This window comes from Larus michahellis, chromosome 3 (assembly GCF_964199755.1).
Source record: "Larus michahellis chromosome 3, bLarMic1.1, whole genome shotgun sequence".
NCBI lineage: Eukaryota > Metazoa > Chordata > Aves > Charadriiformes > Laridae > Larus > Larus michahellis.
The window spans coordinates 80,865,626-80,882,232 of record NC_133898.1 but is presented as its reverse complement, the minus strand read 5'-3'; the positions used below and the strand labels follow the sequence as shown (position 1 = coordinate 80,882,232).

At 43.5% G+C, this 16,607-nt stretch overlaps 1 protein-coding gene across 2 annotated transcripts in view; it reads right to left on the bottom strand.

Annotated features, from left to right (window-relative positions):
• METTL24 (methyltransferase like 24) overlaps nucleotides 1-16,607 on the bottom strand; it is a 49,835-nt gene that overhangs the window by 13,755 nt on the left and 19,473 nt on the right. Inside the window, exons 2-4 of one of the 2 annotated variants that reach the window (XM_074580953.1) lie at nucleotides 15,551-15,649; nucleotides 11,093-11,232; nucleotides 4,936-5,164 (exon numbers count right to left, since the gene is read on the bottom strand). In XM_074580953.1, coding sequence (XP_074437054.1) covers nucleotides 4,936-5,164; nucleotides 11,093-11,232; nucleotides 15,551-15,649 — 468 coding nt within the window. The remainder of the gene's footprint in view (nucleotides 1-4,935; nucleotides 5,165-11,092; nucleotides 11,233-15,550; nucleotides 15,650-16,607) is intronic. The other variant, XM_074580954.1, reaches the window with a different exon arrangement.

Below are 16,607 nucleotides of genomic sequence, written 5' to 3'. Positions count from 1 at the left end.
AGAGCCGATTTTAAACCAAAATGGTAAATTGATTTTCTTTAATCTTTGCTCTTTCACACCAGTCTTCACAAAACTGAAAGTGCAGCATGAAATAGACTCTATAGTATCTGCTTTAGGAGAGGGGCAAGTGATAAATTACTTGCCTAGGAGGAGATAAGGTTATTAATCAAAATGGCTTCAGGGTGTAGTGTTTTGAAGTTGTGTTGAGTATTAAATAGCAGGTGAAAGGGAGGAGGTTTTTCCTTTTGAAAGCCTAAATCTAAGCCTGTTCAATAAAAGGAAGCAGATATCTGTTAGCCAGGTTGCCACAGAAAAAATTCTTCATGAAGAAACAATGTAAATAAAAGCCTTCAAATCAAAATCAGGACTTAAAAGATTGCTCTGTGTTTCTTTTCATAATAAACGACACAGTTTTGTCTCTTACACAATTTGTTCAAGATGACTCGAATGGCAGGAGCTGAATGCAATCTGCTGCTCCCTGAAATTTACACCTATGCGCACTTCCTGATTAAATGAAGGTTTTACTTTGCATTCTCAGGTTCTCCTTTCCGGCTTAATTTGTTTTCCAAGAAACCATCTCATTCACTGCTGAGCTATACTGCCAAGGAATGCAAATTCATAGCGCTTACTGACGGCATCACGTGAGATTTGTCCTACAGAGCTCCAGAAAGAAGAAAACTACTACTGAAGTGAGAGTCTGCATGCCCTTTCAGGACAGAATGAATTCTTGCTTGCTTCTGCTGCTCAGGGCCTTTCTTGTCAAAGGTTTTAGATTTTGCTTTATAGCATAACCTTTGGAATACAGAATACGTGTAACAGCTTGTTTTAAATTGCTGGTTAAGGGTTAGGACTTTTTGTAGCGGGGACAACGTTGGAGTGCGGGGAGGGAGCTCACACTTCAATATGGTCTTCCCATTATAGTTTTACTAAAATCTGGGCTACATGGAACACAGCAGTCTTCTGCGGAGGACGCTAATACCATATACAACGCAAATCTATGCTGGGACTAGGTGAATGGTTTATTTAGATAGCTGAATTGGCACCCTTGTAACTGAAATTCAGACGGATGATCCCCCAGCTGTGACTAGTCTAGAAGAGCACTGGGATATATATTTGACGCTGTCTCCCACAGTAGTCTTGTTTACAAGACAGGACATTACAGTCTGGATGAACAGACAACCACATAATTAAGAAACCAGTTTGATGGTTGGTCTCAGAGGGCAGTGGTTAATAGGCCTTACTCTACCTGGAGGTCAGTTACAAGTAGTGTGCCACAGGGTCTATACTAGGATTTGTCCTGTTTAACTTCATTAGCAGTTCCCTAGAGGAGGTGTTAGATCATGCAGAGCTGCCATCCAGAGGGACCCAGACAGGCTGGAGGGATGGGCTGACAGGAACCTGATGAAATTCCACAAGGACAAATGCCAAGTTCTGCACCTGGAGAGGAAGGACCCCCTGCAATGGTACAAGCTGGGGACTGCCTGCCTGGCTGGGGAGACAGGTCCTGGGGGTCACGGTGCAAAGAAGGCCAACAGCATCCCAGGATGCATTAGAAGGAGCATGGCCCGTAGACCAAAGGATGTGATATGCTGTACTCAGCACTTGTGAGAGTGCATCTAGATACTACATCCATTTTTGGTCCCCACAACACAAGACAGATAATGTAAACTGAGGTGAGTTCAGCTGGGAGCCATCGAGATGGTTGGGGACTGGAACACTTGCCCTGCAATGAGAGGCTGGGGGAATGAGGCTTGTTCAACCTGGGCAGGAGACGGCTTTGGGGAGGGACGACGGCGACACTAACATCAGCCTGTAGAGCCTACAAAGAGGTCATCAAGACAGCGGAGACATGCTCTTCAGCAGTGCATAGAAGTAGGACAAGAGACAACAGCCATAAACTGAAACTGGGGGCTTTCAGACTGGATATAAGGAGAAACTTCCTCATGATGAGGACAGTCAAGCAGGACAACACCTGGCCCAGAGAAGCTGTGCAGTCTCCACTTTGGAGAAAACAATGGTTTTTAAGACCAGAGTGGATAAAGCTTTGAACAACCTGGTCTGACTTCACAGCTGGCCTTGCTTTGAGCAGGGGATTGAACTACAGGCCTCTCAAAATCCCTTCTGACTTGAATTATCCAGTGGCTCTATGTGAAGGAAGTTGCTTATCCAGCTATCATTAATCCATGGGATACACCATCATTGTAGCATCCTCACCCCAGCAGGTACTTAGAGAATACGAAAGGGAAAGCTTTCACAAAGCTGAACTCCACTGCAATAAGAAAGAAAATCTTGTGGCTTTCTCCCTTTTTTCCACTGTTCATCAGCAGTGGACTACAGAGTGTGCATGTTCAGCAAAAAAATTGGGAGGGGGGGAGGGAGGATGAGCAAGATCAATTTTTACATCTTTATCCTTTCCTGTGGCCGATAAAATACTGTTCTTCTCAGAAGATACACCACTAGATTTTCAGTTTAGATTTGTGTACCAGGAAATAGGACGCTCATGACATCCTTTGGAGATTATTCCAGGGCTTAAAAGATTTCACACTCTAACTGTTCCCCAAAATACTCTGACTACATGTTTCCTTTGTCAGTCTCATCCTAATATAGTACTAGATAAATCCTCTACCTCCAGGCTATTTACACTCCCCAGAGAGTACGACACATAGCCAATTAGAAAGATCAAGTTCTTTTAATCTTTCCTCAAATCCATTCTAATACCGAAAACCTGTTTGTATTTCTTGACGTAATATCAGGATGGGTTTCCCTTTCTGTGGATGAGGTCCCAGTACTGACTCCAGAACAGGAGGTGCGCTCTCATCCAAGCCAGAGTATAAACGAGCCCATGCAAATTCTTTGATTCCCTTGCACACAGAAAAAAAACCCAAATTACACGTTTTCTTCTCAAGGCTACAACAGCAAGAACTCCAGTAGGCCTTGTCTGTCCTCTCTTCATCAGCCCCATCCAAAGCCTCTGATGTCAGTGGAAATAGTCTCAGTCACTTGGAGGGTCTTGGATCAAGTCCCAAATCTTAAAGAATAAAAGCAAGGAGAACATGAGGCATTAACTTCAAATGCAGCTGCCTGGAATTCCTGCCTTGAAGTGGGAACAGAATGACTTGGAGGGTAGGCGGAAGGATTTTTAAAATTAAAAAGAATGGGACGAAGAGCATGTTTTTACTTTCTAATTGAAAAAAGTGCTTTGGAAAATATTCTGTGAAACTGTTTTGAATTAACTTATTTATTCAGTCAAGGGAACATTCCACTCACATTCACCGGAAGAATGAAAACCTGAATGTCACAGTATTTACTCTGATGTTCTCTTCATAAATTGGAGCTTATCGGTGTCTTTATGCAACATACAACTTCTCAGGCTGCCTTCCGAATTAAAAGAAAAACTAAAAAGAACAATGTGAGGAGAGTCAGCTGTGCTGGCTCCAGCAGCCCGTTCAGGTATTTCACAAGTAGGACGAAACAGAAGATTGTAGAGCGTATAACAGCTTTATCCTCACTGGGAGAAAGTCGGCTCCTGACCACTAATGCTACAGGGCAGCTACCCAAATGCTAACAGAGCAAGAGGCTGCATACACTGTTCATAATGCCCCAACACACTTAACCAAATCCTATGCCATGTGTACACGGCCAGAGGACAGCCTGATGGTATGTGTTAACATGTGCATTATGTTCCTTGGCTGCCCTCCAGCCCCTGCTTTCACGTCAGGTAACTTTTCCCCTGAAAATTACATACTCAGAATTCATAGGTACACCCTTCTCATTCACAGAAGGTCTCACAATCACTCCGTATTACATGATAACCTGAGAACTGACTGTTCTCAGCGGGTCTGGTGTATCACAAGACTCATATGCTTTTTCTGGATCAGGTCATTAATCATTTGCTCTGTGATCAATTATTCTAAAATCAAAATAATCAATGTAAGGAACACATCAAAGGAAAGCCAACTCTCTCCCCAGATGTTTCACTAATGCACGGCCTAGTATAGTATAGTTACAGTATGACTAAGAAGTAGGAAAAAGCTTCTTTCTTCTGCTCTTATCTTCAAAATGGTCCAATCAGTAGAGCTAAACCAAAAGAAAATACTAAAGGAAAGCAAGAAATGAACTGAAAAGGACATCCTGCATTTTCTAGTAACAAACCAAAGAAACGTTGCACTGCTTGCTTTGTAAATCTTACAGAAAAGCTCCTCCTTAGCTCAGGCTGCCTATTTCTTGAAAAACAAAGACAAGCAGAAGTAGCTGCAGGCAATGAAGTGTATTAGCATTTGAATTCAGGCTTGTACATCCTCTGAGGGAAAAACTCTCTTGAAAGCAACCTAAGGAACTGCCTCAAATGTATTTTGGCAACAGTTATTCGAGACTTGAAGATTTCTGATGTCTTTACAGTTCCTTAAAAACAAACTGGGAAACGTTAAAAAAACCCACAGAACGCTGCCAATTTCAAAACAGGATGTTTTTGTTGTTGATGACTGTAATTAGGACCAGTGACCTTGAAAACGTAAACAACCCACCCATTAGCTCTTCTATTCTAATTATTGTTGCAAATACTTTTTTCTCTTTATAAACTTGGCTGCTCGAGTACTTTAGTGCTCGTACAAGGGCAATGACCAGAACTTCCACAGGACTGAAGATACTAGCTCTCAATGTCACCAACTAGTTGAAGGGAAAAGGAAGGGAGGAGGAGGACAGTATTTAGTATACGGCTAGTGATTTAAAATCAAAGCGGCTGTTATGAGCACACAGAAAAATCAAGACAGACAAGGCACCCCTACAAGAACTGCGTTACAAGCATTTCTGAAAAAAGACCAGTTGTCAGGAGATAACCTTGGAAAGTGCCCGAGCTCCTGAGACACCAAGGAGGAAGTTCTGCAGCTTTCCCAACACCTAATCCTGCAGTCAGAAACCTGACACCAGAGTCCTTACCTTCTGATGTCCAAATTCGTTCAATATTGTGCCCAGCTTCTTTGTGTTGCTGTGAAGTTTATGAGGAGCAATGGCTGGATTGGGATCCCTCCAGTCAATGGACAGGCGATGATACCAGAGGTGCTGACCCTCATGAATGTGTGCTGACTTGATGCTGGGGTCAAAGCGATGCACCTCACATCCACTGTTGGCCATGCTGATCTCAAACTGGTTGTCATCGTTGCCTAGCCTACAAAACAAAAAAGATGTAACCACTAACTCTAATAAAAGAACTATTAGTGTGTAGGACATTCTGAGGATTCAGAGTAAAAGAAGGTAAAGTCCAACCTATTTGCTTCCGAAGCAAAGTGGTGGAGCTGTTGTGCTCCTTCTTGGTATATATCCACAGCACTGAGCACAGTCTAACCCTAATTCTGATGAGATAATCAGAAATAAAGCTAAGGGTCCACAATAATACCTGATGAAGATTTGGAATAAATAGTTAGATCAAAGAAATTTAAAGGAACATGTGTTTTTTCCCAGTGTCACATTCATAATTGACCTTCATAAACTTTTAATGAAATTTTTCATTTATAGAATGAAACTACTGAGGTCACCAGAAAATTCAAGCTTAGTGCAATATACTGCATACAATTAGAGTGAAGGCTCCTTTCAGGGCAAGAACTAAACTTTTACTCAGGCTGATAACCTTCCCAAATAACATTTCCTTAATTCAGAAGTCAACGTCATTTACAAGAAAGTAAATAAAACATTAGAGCCTTTGTGCTGCCATTATTCCTCTATTTATATTTAGTATTTATATATATATTCCTCTATTTTCAATTTTATTTTTCTTTACAAGATTATAGTACATTCCTTAGTCCCCACTGCACAAACTTCCAATAATCGAGCCATAAGCAGAAGAGCAAATACATTTTAAATGTATTTGCATACAGCATACAATACTGTTTTATAAAAATCAGGCATATTTCCCACTGTGTCTATAACCTGGTGTTACAGAGATGAGCCATAATGGCCACCAACAGGGACAAGACACAAGAACCAAATGTCTCTCTTTCTCAGTGCACAGGAAGACACAGATAAAAAAGCAAATTTAAAATTAACCCCTTCACAACAGTAGCAGAGTTTTTACATGACTTAAGGGAAAGATTGCTGCTAATTTGGCAAAGACCCCAAAGTAGAAAAATTAATAGCCCCAATAGCAGTGTTGTCTCAGTCCCTGTCTCTGCAAGAAGATGTACTTTACAAGGCTGTGCCATATTCCCACCTCCTACAGCCCATTGGTTCACACAGGGTACATTAAAACTAAAAAATTCTGGTATTTACCATTGCAATCACATGTCTGGACCGCAGGCCTTCCCTACTGCATAAAACAGGATATCCTCTTCATTCCTGCTTCTCCAAGCTTATTTCAAATGTGGTTCAAATCATGCATTAACCATTAAACTTAATCAAAGTTATGCTGTTGGATATACACGCATGTAGCACTGGGAAAAGAATCAAGTTTTTTAAATCAGCGCTTCAACCAGTTGTGCTAATTAAGAATATTCACCGTGTACTAACACAGCATGGCATTTATCTGTCACACCCAAACCATTACAGGGCAGCACTCTCAGCTGTACTGTCAGAGCACCTGCTACACTACGCCACAATTACCCGTAGAAATGCTATGAGTCTGAAATCATTCTGGCTATTTGGATCAATATGCAAAACGCGATACATTTTAAATCATGCTACACTATGGTATGACATTAAGCCAGCGCTAAAAGTTTTACATAGATGACATACTGCTAAACTAAAATGAATCCAGCTCGTGAAACGCTGTTTGGCAGAGCATAGGTTTTGGAAGTTACCAATACAGTGTGACACTTGCTGTAATACTGGCTAAGCACAGTGTAACAAGGACCTGTTAGAAGGTCTTCTCCTCAACCATCTTCCCCTTCCAGCATCCTGGGAAAGGAAGAGGAGACAGGGTTTGCAAAAAGAGCCCGGTGTGCTTTTAAGAACAAGTCTATTTCACAGGATTCCAGCCCGTACAGCCGTGTAGGAGGGAAAAGAGAGGAGGTTTCTTTTAATACATTCAACACACATTAGCAAGAAAGTTCAGAAGTTAACCAAGTGAATCGACATATTTGTTTGCATGTGGCTTTCTACAGAAGGGACGCTGATGAACAAAGACCAGTGTAATCCCTTAGGAATGAGAAGCTGGCTAAAACTGAACAACATGTGAATTGTTGGGGACAGTTAGAGCATTAGAGCGATGAGCCTACCAGCAACTGAAGGACACATGTGTCCGTGCCACGCTTCTAACAGTCTCAGCTGGTACAATCCACAGGGCCAGATGCTTTTGATGTAGACAAACCTCAGGCTGCCTCCAAACAGATTGCTACCCACATATACTGCAAAGGGAGGTTCACAGTGGTGCAAAACAGAAAAAAAATCACAGATGAGGGTGAAGTAGGTGCTGATGTATCTTCTGGCACTCTGGCTAACAGCTTAAATTTATGCCTGAAGAGAGATATAATCAACAAATATTCAGGAAAGAACATAAGGTCATAGAATCATAGAATGGTTCAGGTTGGAAGAGACCTTAAAGATCATCTAGTTCCAACCCCCCTGCCATGGTCATCTCCAAAAGAACTAGTTTCAAAAACTCCTGGTTCACATGTGATCACGCTAAGGGATAACACAGCATGAAAAAGGTAAACAAATGAGGCCTCCTAAGAAAGATTTTGTGTTACTTGAAAAGGGACCACGCTTTTAAAACAAAAGTGTGGAGGCCACACAAGACTAGAGAGGCCCTTCCCCACCACCGGGAAAGAGCAGCTGCCGCCTCCAGCAACAGCAAAATAAAAAATGCTAAAGAGCCCGACCTATTTTTGCTGCAAAGGAGAAGAGAGCTTGGTCACAGAGTCGGCAGTTGCAGGCAGCCCCCTGCAGCGGGGGCAGAGGTGCATTTTTCCAAAGCAGCAGGAGCGGGACCTGGCCTCCGGAGGGTCTCTCCTTGCCTGCATGGTGGGAGTGGAAGGGAAGGTCTCGCTGGCGCTGCTCCCCACCGGCAGCAGGGCAGGGACGCTGACCCAGGACAGAGCGTAGCGCAGCGGGGAGCCGTGTCCCTTGGCTGTCCCCTGCTCCTGGGGTTCCCAGAGGGTCACGGTACACAGAGAACAAACAGGGGGCGGCAGCTTGCACTGAAGGGAGCATTGCATTGGCCTCCACCTCATGCTGGAGCACAAAAAGCTGCTTTGTCTCCTCCAGCACAGCTCTATCGGATACCTGTAGCTGATCCAGTCTGGTAACCCCAGGTACTCCAGCTCCCACAGGGACCACAGGACAGAGCTGTAAAAACATGCGTGTTAAGGTCCAGCTTTCCCTTTCTGTGTGCCCCTTCCTCCCTTTCTTTCTCAAAGGAAGATAACCGAGCTCTCAAAGGATGCAGCTTGGGGAAAAAAGAAGCATCCCCTGCCTGGATCCTAAAGCTCCTACACTAAGACCCACCTGAAAGGGCTTTTATTCAGTATTGCAGTGAGACTCTTTAAACCTGAACTGGTAAATTTCTGAAATCCCATTCACTCATATTATCCCGGCTTGAGTGCCTGCCTGTGGTGTTTGTAACAGATTTAGCTTAATCTAAGCAGATTTAGCACTAATAACTGAAGTTCACTAATGCATATTGCAATTATGTATCATACTGGGAAATCCCGACCCAGAGGCAACAACATCGCTGCCTCCCAGTAGGGGAAGCAACTAATACTAATCTAAAAAGATCTCCAGACATTTCAGGCACTGCTTGCTCCCATTTGCAAGTAACCTCGTCTACAGAGTTCAAGAAGGCAAAGCCTATGCAGCATGTTTTGTTCCATTTTTAATGATATATGGATTTAATTCAGGATTCCCAGTAACGCTTGCACTGAACTTTCACATTTGTCATCCATCCATCCTCTCCACAGAGAGTGTTCTCCATTGGGAGCAGCTGCTCCCCCTTCGCTCTTTATGAACTCTATGAGATAACAAAAATGTTTAAAGGGGATTTTTGTCTTACTCAGAACAAAATTACTTTTCTGCCTGTCATAAACTAAAGGAAGTAGGACTGAGAGAAGGGTTACGCAGTAATGAGCCCCAAAGGCTGCAGAAGTAAACTGGAAGACTGAAGACTGCTCCTCCTCAACCTCAAATATTTCCCGTTTATTTTTTAGCTGTTTCATGTGATGGTTGGGTATTTACTGCACATGTGTATCTGATGACAGATGGGTGAGCCAACATCAATTTCAACCTCTGCTAAGCCCTACTGTTCTGTGAGTACAGAAAATCTGGCATTCAGGCTCCCTGTACCCTACCCAAAACAGCACCACGCATAAAGCACTGGTATACACGCACTAGCTCAGATTCATTTGAAACCATTAGCAAGTTATCTTTGTACTGGTCAGCTTTCTGCCAAATCCGCATTTCCTAGCACAAATGAAATCAACTCTGCATTGTGTCTACTGGCCAATTCAACAAAAATACCATTCTCAGCCCACACTTGGCCCACAGCAAAAGGGAAGGGGGACATTAATACAGGAGATCAGGTCCAATATTAATGATCATGTAACTTGAAGGGCAAGGTCTAGATTAATTCCACTGAACTTTGAGTGCTTTGCCAAGACATGTACAGTCAGCAGACATGTTATCCCAGACTTCCGCTATAATCAAAGGAAAGCAATACCTGCACCTCCAGAATGTTATTTAACTTAGCTGATTTTCCACCTGAATGTGCCTGCCTCTCCTTACTGACTACTAGAAGGAGCCTCAGGCAATGAGCCAGTTCTACAGTCAAGCAGGTGAAGTCTGGACCTGAACACGGCATAACACAGCATCTCTCCTAACTTACATAGGCACATGGAAAACTAAGGAAAAAAAAAAATCACATAAATCCATATTTTGCATTAAAACTAGGTAAGTATAATTTGAAATAGAGCGTAAAGAGCATTAAGAAAATAAGAAGCAACAGTAGTCAAGAGGAGTTTGCTCTCCGTGTATGTGATTCGTCTCTAAGGGGCATGTTACTGTTCTGCCACAGAGAAATACAACTGAACAAAACCTGAGAGCCCCTCACCCTCTGAGGAGTTTGGCCTTTACAGCTCAATATAAGCTCGACCCAAACATAAGCCCACCCAAATTAAGAGAAAACACTCCCTTTGACTGCAGCGCACTCTGCATCCACTTGACGTTAATTGCTGGTGTTAGCTGCCATGGGCTAATCACTGAGAAATGCCACCCAGACACAGTTCCTTGCTGTCCACCGTTTGTAAGCCCACTGCAGCAAAATCACAGAAATAAACCACGCTGGTTCAAAGGAGATGAAGCCTTTCAGTACACCTCTAACCTAAAGCTGGCTCCCAGGACAGAATAGACAGTTTCATTAGTCTGCAGCCACGTGGTGATCTGTGTGAAACGAGCTCCACATCCCAGCCACCATTCTCCTAACCCACCTGTGCGCAGATGGGTAATGCAAAAGGCCAGGGGCCTGACAAACTCTGAGCACTGACCTCCCTCATCCCCCTGGGAAGCAGAGTGTTTTATTAGCAGGGAAACAGGCTGCATTTGCGGGTTTACTACCTGTGAAAGCACTTGCTCTGTGGAGAGTGAAAATTTCAACCTCAAGTGCTGTAAACATCATAAACACTACAAACATTTTAAAATAAAGCTGCAACTGCCTTTATTATTATCGCTTTGCCACATGTCACCCCTGAAGTGCTTAGCAAACGCACTCGCACATGGAAATGTACTATTTTGTCCCAGGGGTAGTTAATGAAGTTTTGTAAGTAATGCTGCTGGAGTAGCTGGCAATTACGCACGTCATTTCTGCTCAGGGAAGATGCTGTAGGCCTCTCAGTTTATCTCATTAATTTCCATCTTCCTCTATGTGAACTACTACTCACCATTAAGCAATTGTTTTCATACTGATACTAGCAAAGTGAAGGAAACAAAGACCGTTATTGTGAAAGGTTCTTCCCTAAAAACATTGAGTTTACAGAAGCACATCACCATGTAACAAAAACACCCGAACAAAGTCTGTATTTTAAAAGACAACCTTGTTACAGCCTGTGTTGCATTTATAGGGCTTTTTGAAGCTAGCTGTTGTGAAACAATTTGCTGTCTTTTAAAGAGTGCTTACCCAAGGGAATAGAGACGGCATTGCTTGCTTCTGATTCGATGAATGAGGCTAAACCTCTCGTCAAGACAGATCGACCAGGGCTTCTTTGTGGTTTCAGAGTACCCTTTCAGGCTGCTCAGGTTCATGTGTTCACATGAAATCTGTTGAAATCAAAGGATGTTTCATTTTAAGACATAACTTTTAATCTGTTTTTAGTTTGCCTTCTGGGGAAAGAGTGGAAAGAAGAAAAACGTTAATTGGTTTCGTTTAAATCTGATTGTCAATCTGATACACAGCTATGGAGATCTGATGATTTTTTTTTTCCTTGTTCATCTGTTCTACTTGGTGAAGTTTAAGGCTTACATAATCCCCCAGAGACTAATGCAGTTTGAAAAGCAAATAATTAAGCATTAGTACTATACCCCAAAATCAATTTTCCTGAGAACAAGTCATTTCAGCATTAAAATGTTTATTTTTTTTCTTTTCAAACCTTGGAGTGGATTCTGCATCCTGAATAATGTTAAAATCATGTCATCGTTCAAGACTGTAAGCGCAAGTTGCAGTGTCACTGCAATGTACACTGTATACCTTGCCTAGAGTGTCCTGGATTTCGGGTTCCAGAAGGGATTTAATCATTACCCCAACACATCCCCTTTCCAACAACAAAAGGATTTAAGCAAGTGCTTAACTAAACAGAGGAATCATATGTGTGTCTATGCTGTGCTGGCTTAGACATCTAGAGTCTAAAGCCAGGATAAAAACACTGCAAAAGGAGAAGAGATAGAGGCCCTGCAGGGAGGAGCACTGCAAGTCAAAGTCCTCATAAAGACCAAGAAAGCAAGGACTAAAATGTGATGGATTCATCAGAAACCTGGAAGTGCCAAAAACTCACTTAACTAAGAGGTGAAGTTAGCTTTGCCAGCAGCTGAGCAGCAGCCTGCAATAGCCGAAGCACAGTGGTGACGGAGCCAACAGAGCTATGTCCCTGTGAGTATCACCCTACGGAGGAGCCCCTCCCTGGAGTATCCACTCTGCCTGTCCCCTCAGCAGCTCGGGCCAGCGCTTCGTCACCGGACTCTACCACACCATTCATCACCATCCTCTTCCTCCAGACCCGCTCTGGAAAAGGCAGGCACGGAGCTGGGGAGTGCTGCCACCCTTCCAGCATCCGGGAGCCAAGGCACAGCAGGCGATGGAAAGCCAGCACAATTTGTACGGCTGTTGCCGTAGCAGTGGTAAGGAGGTAACGAGAAGCAGGAATACGCATAGAATCATAGAAGGGTTCGGGTCTGAAGGGACCTTAAAGATCATCTAGTTCCAGCCCCCCTGCCGTGGGCAGGGACACCTCCCACTAGACCAGGCTGCTCAAAGCCCCATCCAGCCTGGCCTTGAACACTTCCAGGGATGGGGCATCCACAGCCTCCCTGGGCAACCTGTTCCAGTGCCTCACCACCCTCACAGGAAAGAATTTCTTCTTAATATCCAATCTAAATCTACCCTCCCTCAGTTTGAAACCATTACCCTGTGTCCTGTCACTACACTCCCTGAGAAAGAGTCCCTCCCCATCTCTCCTATAGGCCCCCTTTAGGTACTGGAAGGCTGCTATAAGGTCTCCCTGGAGCCTTCTCTTCTCCAGGCTGAACAACCCCAACTCTCTCAGCCTGTCCTCATAGGAGAGTTGCTCCAGCCCTCTCATCATCTTCATGGCCCTCCGCTAGACCCATTCCAACAGCTCCATGTCCAAGCACCAAAGCTGTGGCTACTTCTGCCCAAGAGAGGCTGTGCCACGCTGCACCAGCATCAGCTTGCAGTTGGTTGTGGAAGGGCTTTACAATCCACATGCAACCCAGCCATCAAATTCAGGGGCTGCAGGGCACAGGCTGGTAACAAGCAGACAGGAAAGCAAAGACTGAGAAGAGTTGCAGAAACCCAGCTGAGCCATCATGACAAAAAGTCGTTCTTTGGGCCCAGTACCAGCCCTGGCTGCAGGGACAGGAGCTGGCACTGCCAGAAAGGCAACAATAAAAAAGGTGGAAAGAACAGCAGTAGAGACAAAGCCAGTTTAAACATCGGTCCTGAACTGACTGTTCTCATCTTGCTCCTTCCTTCCTCCACAGCAGAGTGCCCAGGCTCAGCTCTTGGTTTTAGCCAAACTAAAAAGCACGGGTCTGGCCCCACCTAGAACCACAGAAATTGAACAGTTTTACACAGGTGTGAGAGTAAAAACAAGAAGCCAGCCTTTGCTGTAGCAGGCACTCTCCACCATGTGCCTTATAATAAGTAAATAAAATTCTCATTCTTTAAGAACCGTAACCTCTGAAAGATCATTAACTGGAGCATTACATCCAAAGAGCTGCACGCTGCACCGCCACCTCCCTGCTCCTGCTCAGCTTATAATTCCCACGGAAAATTCATAAAAGCTAACATAGCATCTCTTCACGCTGCTCTCAAGATTCACTAAGTTTTAAGCAATGATTTGCACTGCACCCCAGTACCCATTTCCCTTCAGTCACATAACAATCAAGGAATAAATGGCATTGCAATAACAAGTACTAATTTTAAGACACAGAAGAATAATGTGCTTTCTACAGAAAACTAAGATTCCGCGATGCTGCCACTTAATCGACTCATGGCATTATGAGCAATTACAACACCCAGAATTTGGAGCAATTTTAATAGCTCTTGCAACTTGATAGCTCTTCTATCAAAAATATAAAAAAACCTCTGAACTCTGCCTTTAGCACCACCACCAATCTGTTGTGTGATTTACAGACCCTGATGCACTGAGTTCACGTCCTGTTCTGGGCTTCTTCTCACTAGTGTCGCACAAACAACAGCACGTGTAAGATGGTTCATCTGATCATTAGAAACTAGCATTGAAACAGCTTTTTCTGGCCACTCCTCGACCCTGCTCACATGGCATCTTCCCCCTCCAGCAGTTTGAGCCATTCTACGCTAATGGTAAGGAGCTGAACTCAGGCACAGTAATTAGTAGACACTTGCTCAGCAAACAAGGAAAATGTGATCCCATGCTCATCTACGTAAGCAGGATCCCATTTCCAGAAGTGCTCATACCAGTCATTGTGTTAGTCTGTCAGTTATTAATCTTATAACATCTACCCGGTCAGGAGCAGGGATTTCTCTCATTTTTTTTTGTTTTCACTTACGCTTGTCCCCTCCACCAGGGTCAGTTACTCTGGGAACGAAACTTCTCGATTAGTATGTCAGAAGCAATAAACTCTCTGCTAATTGACGTCCTTGTAGGCTTTGACCCAACTAGTGGAGTTTAGCAGCATCTGCCACTGTTTATTAAGTCACGGAGATGAAGGATGTTTTCAGCTTAATATGCCTGCCGCAGCTTAAACTTCTGTACAACAAAACAAGCAGCTCTACACACATCTCTTGCTGTCTCCACATGCATCATCTTGCCTCGTGCCCTCTCGGTGCTGGCATGAGCGGCGGCAGAGATGTCATTTTCTTGAGCATTTAGCCCGGGGGACCCACAAACTGGAGGATAAGTTAACACTCTGCTACCCTCCCAGTTACCACACCATCAGCACAGCAACGTATTTTTAGACGGGTTTCAAATGAATCTCGTCTCAGCCCTGAAAGCATTGCATTAACCAAGAATTTTCTGAGAATGACGTTTCAGCGACATTAGCACCTGAGGCTTTACGCTATTCTCCAACTTAAGCGATGATGCAGTTAAATATGTATTCAAGGGTCAATTGCTGATAGACCTGGGTACCAAAAGCAGCCACCCTGTCGGAACTGTGGGCATCTGACACCTTTTCCATTTTTTATTAGAGAAAATGCATGTGTAAATGCTGTTGTGCAGAAGTGGCCTCCATTAGGTCATGATGGCCCAATTCCCATACATGCTGAACCCTGGAAGTATCTGTCAACGCAATCTGGATTTGGAAATGTCACCTTTGAAAAAGCACATAAAAACATTAATTTTCCAGCTCATCATTTTTGTCCTTAAAATATCAGGATTCTATTGGTACCGCTGGGACAACTTGTCCAAGTTAGAGACCGACGCCTTGTTGTTATTTTACCCAGGGCCTCAAATGCATGTTTTTTGGCTAAAATGAGCCTGGTTATCCCACTATTATTGAGAGGTGGAGTGGCTGAATACACAGTTCTCTCCCTACAGAGTGCTCTGTATTTTTCTGTGTCTGAGAGAGAGCAAGAAAGAGAGAAAGAGCAGGAGAAGAACCACGTCTGGAATTTCAGTCATATCATACTCCTGTCAGGACATGAACCCATCTGGAAATAAAAAGCTAGGAAATAATGCATTCCTTCCACCCCGTGTTTCAACCCTTACATTCATGTTGACCATCACTGCTAGGTTAAGCAACTTCAGAAATGAAGCAGTTTCAAAAATAGTTTGGTGTGAGGTTAATTCCTTAACTGAGAGGGAACAGCCTGTGCCAGGCAAACTGTTTGCTAAATGGTGACTGAAATGAAAAAACCTACCTGAGAAGTGCTAATGTACTTCAGGAACCTCAAGGCCTCGTAGTTGAGGGAAGGAGTTGGACTTGCCCATGGCTGTAGTTCAATGTGCCATCTTACAGTCTGCAAAGCAAAGCAAAGCAAAACAAAACAAAACACACCTTAAAGGAACTGGATTTATTTCTCAGAACAAGCATAGAATGCAAGGGCTAAAAAATTAAGGAGATTTAATTTCAAACAAAAAGTGTTTCCTAAGGGCTTGTCTACACATGAAAGTCATTTCAGAATAAAGTAGGACTTGAACTACGGTGAAAGAGCATCTAGCTATGATTTATCATGATCAGCTTTGAAAGCAGATGTAGGTAATTCAGAAAGAATGGGTTCTTCATCTAGGATACATGTGTCAACACAGTTACTCTAGGACACCCGAGTAAGCCCTAGCTTATAGAAACGCATAAAGGAAACCAAGATCGGAATAACTAAATCTTCTAGCAAAACATCTGAAAACAGTGAAATAATTTTAATTTTATATCTATCGCGTATCTCCACTTGATTGCTGCTGAAACAATAACGTGGACTACAAACACTAATCACCAAAGGAAACCTCTGCAAACAACCTCTTTCCCTTTTTAAAATCTAGATTTGATAGAAAAGCAAGCTGCTTGCAGTCTTTGAGAAAAGTCCTCTTCCTCTCCCACACTTGCCTGATGAGATACATCACAATTCTTTGTTTTCCTGAAAAAACACCAGTGTGGCTGCCCATAGCCCTACCGCTTCTCATTTTCATAGCCCCAGGGAAGCAGCTTTGGTGGATGCTTTCTGCTCTCCCTGCTCCTCAGCTCCGAACCTCGGGGATCCTGTCAGCTTTTCCAGCAACACTTCCCACATAGACAGAATGAGACAGAAGAGGTCCTTCAGACACGTGCTTGCAGAGCTACGGGGCTCTGCGCTCCCATCTGCGCCACCTTCTCCAAATTCTGCCCATTTTTGTCATGCTGGGAAGTTTAGACGTGTTATCTCTTGCCCTCAAGTAGATAAAAATACAAGCACGGTGTTAAGTTGTACTAAATTAAGATTGATT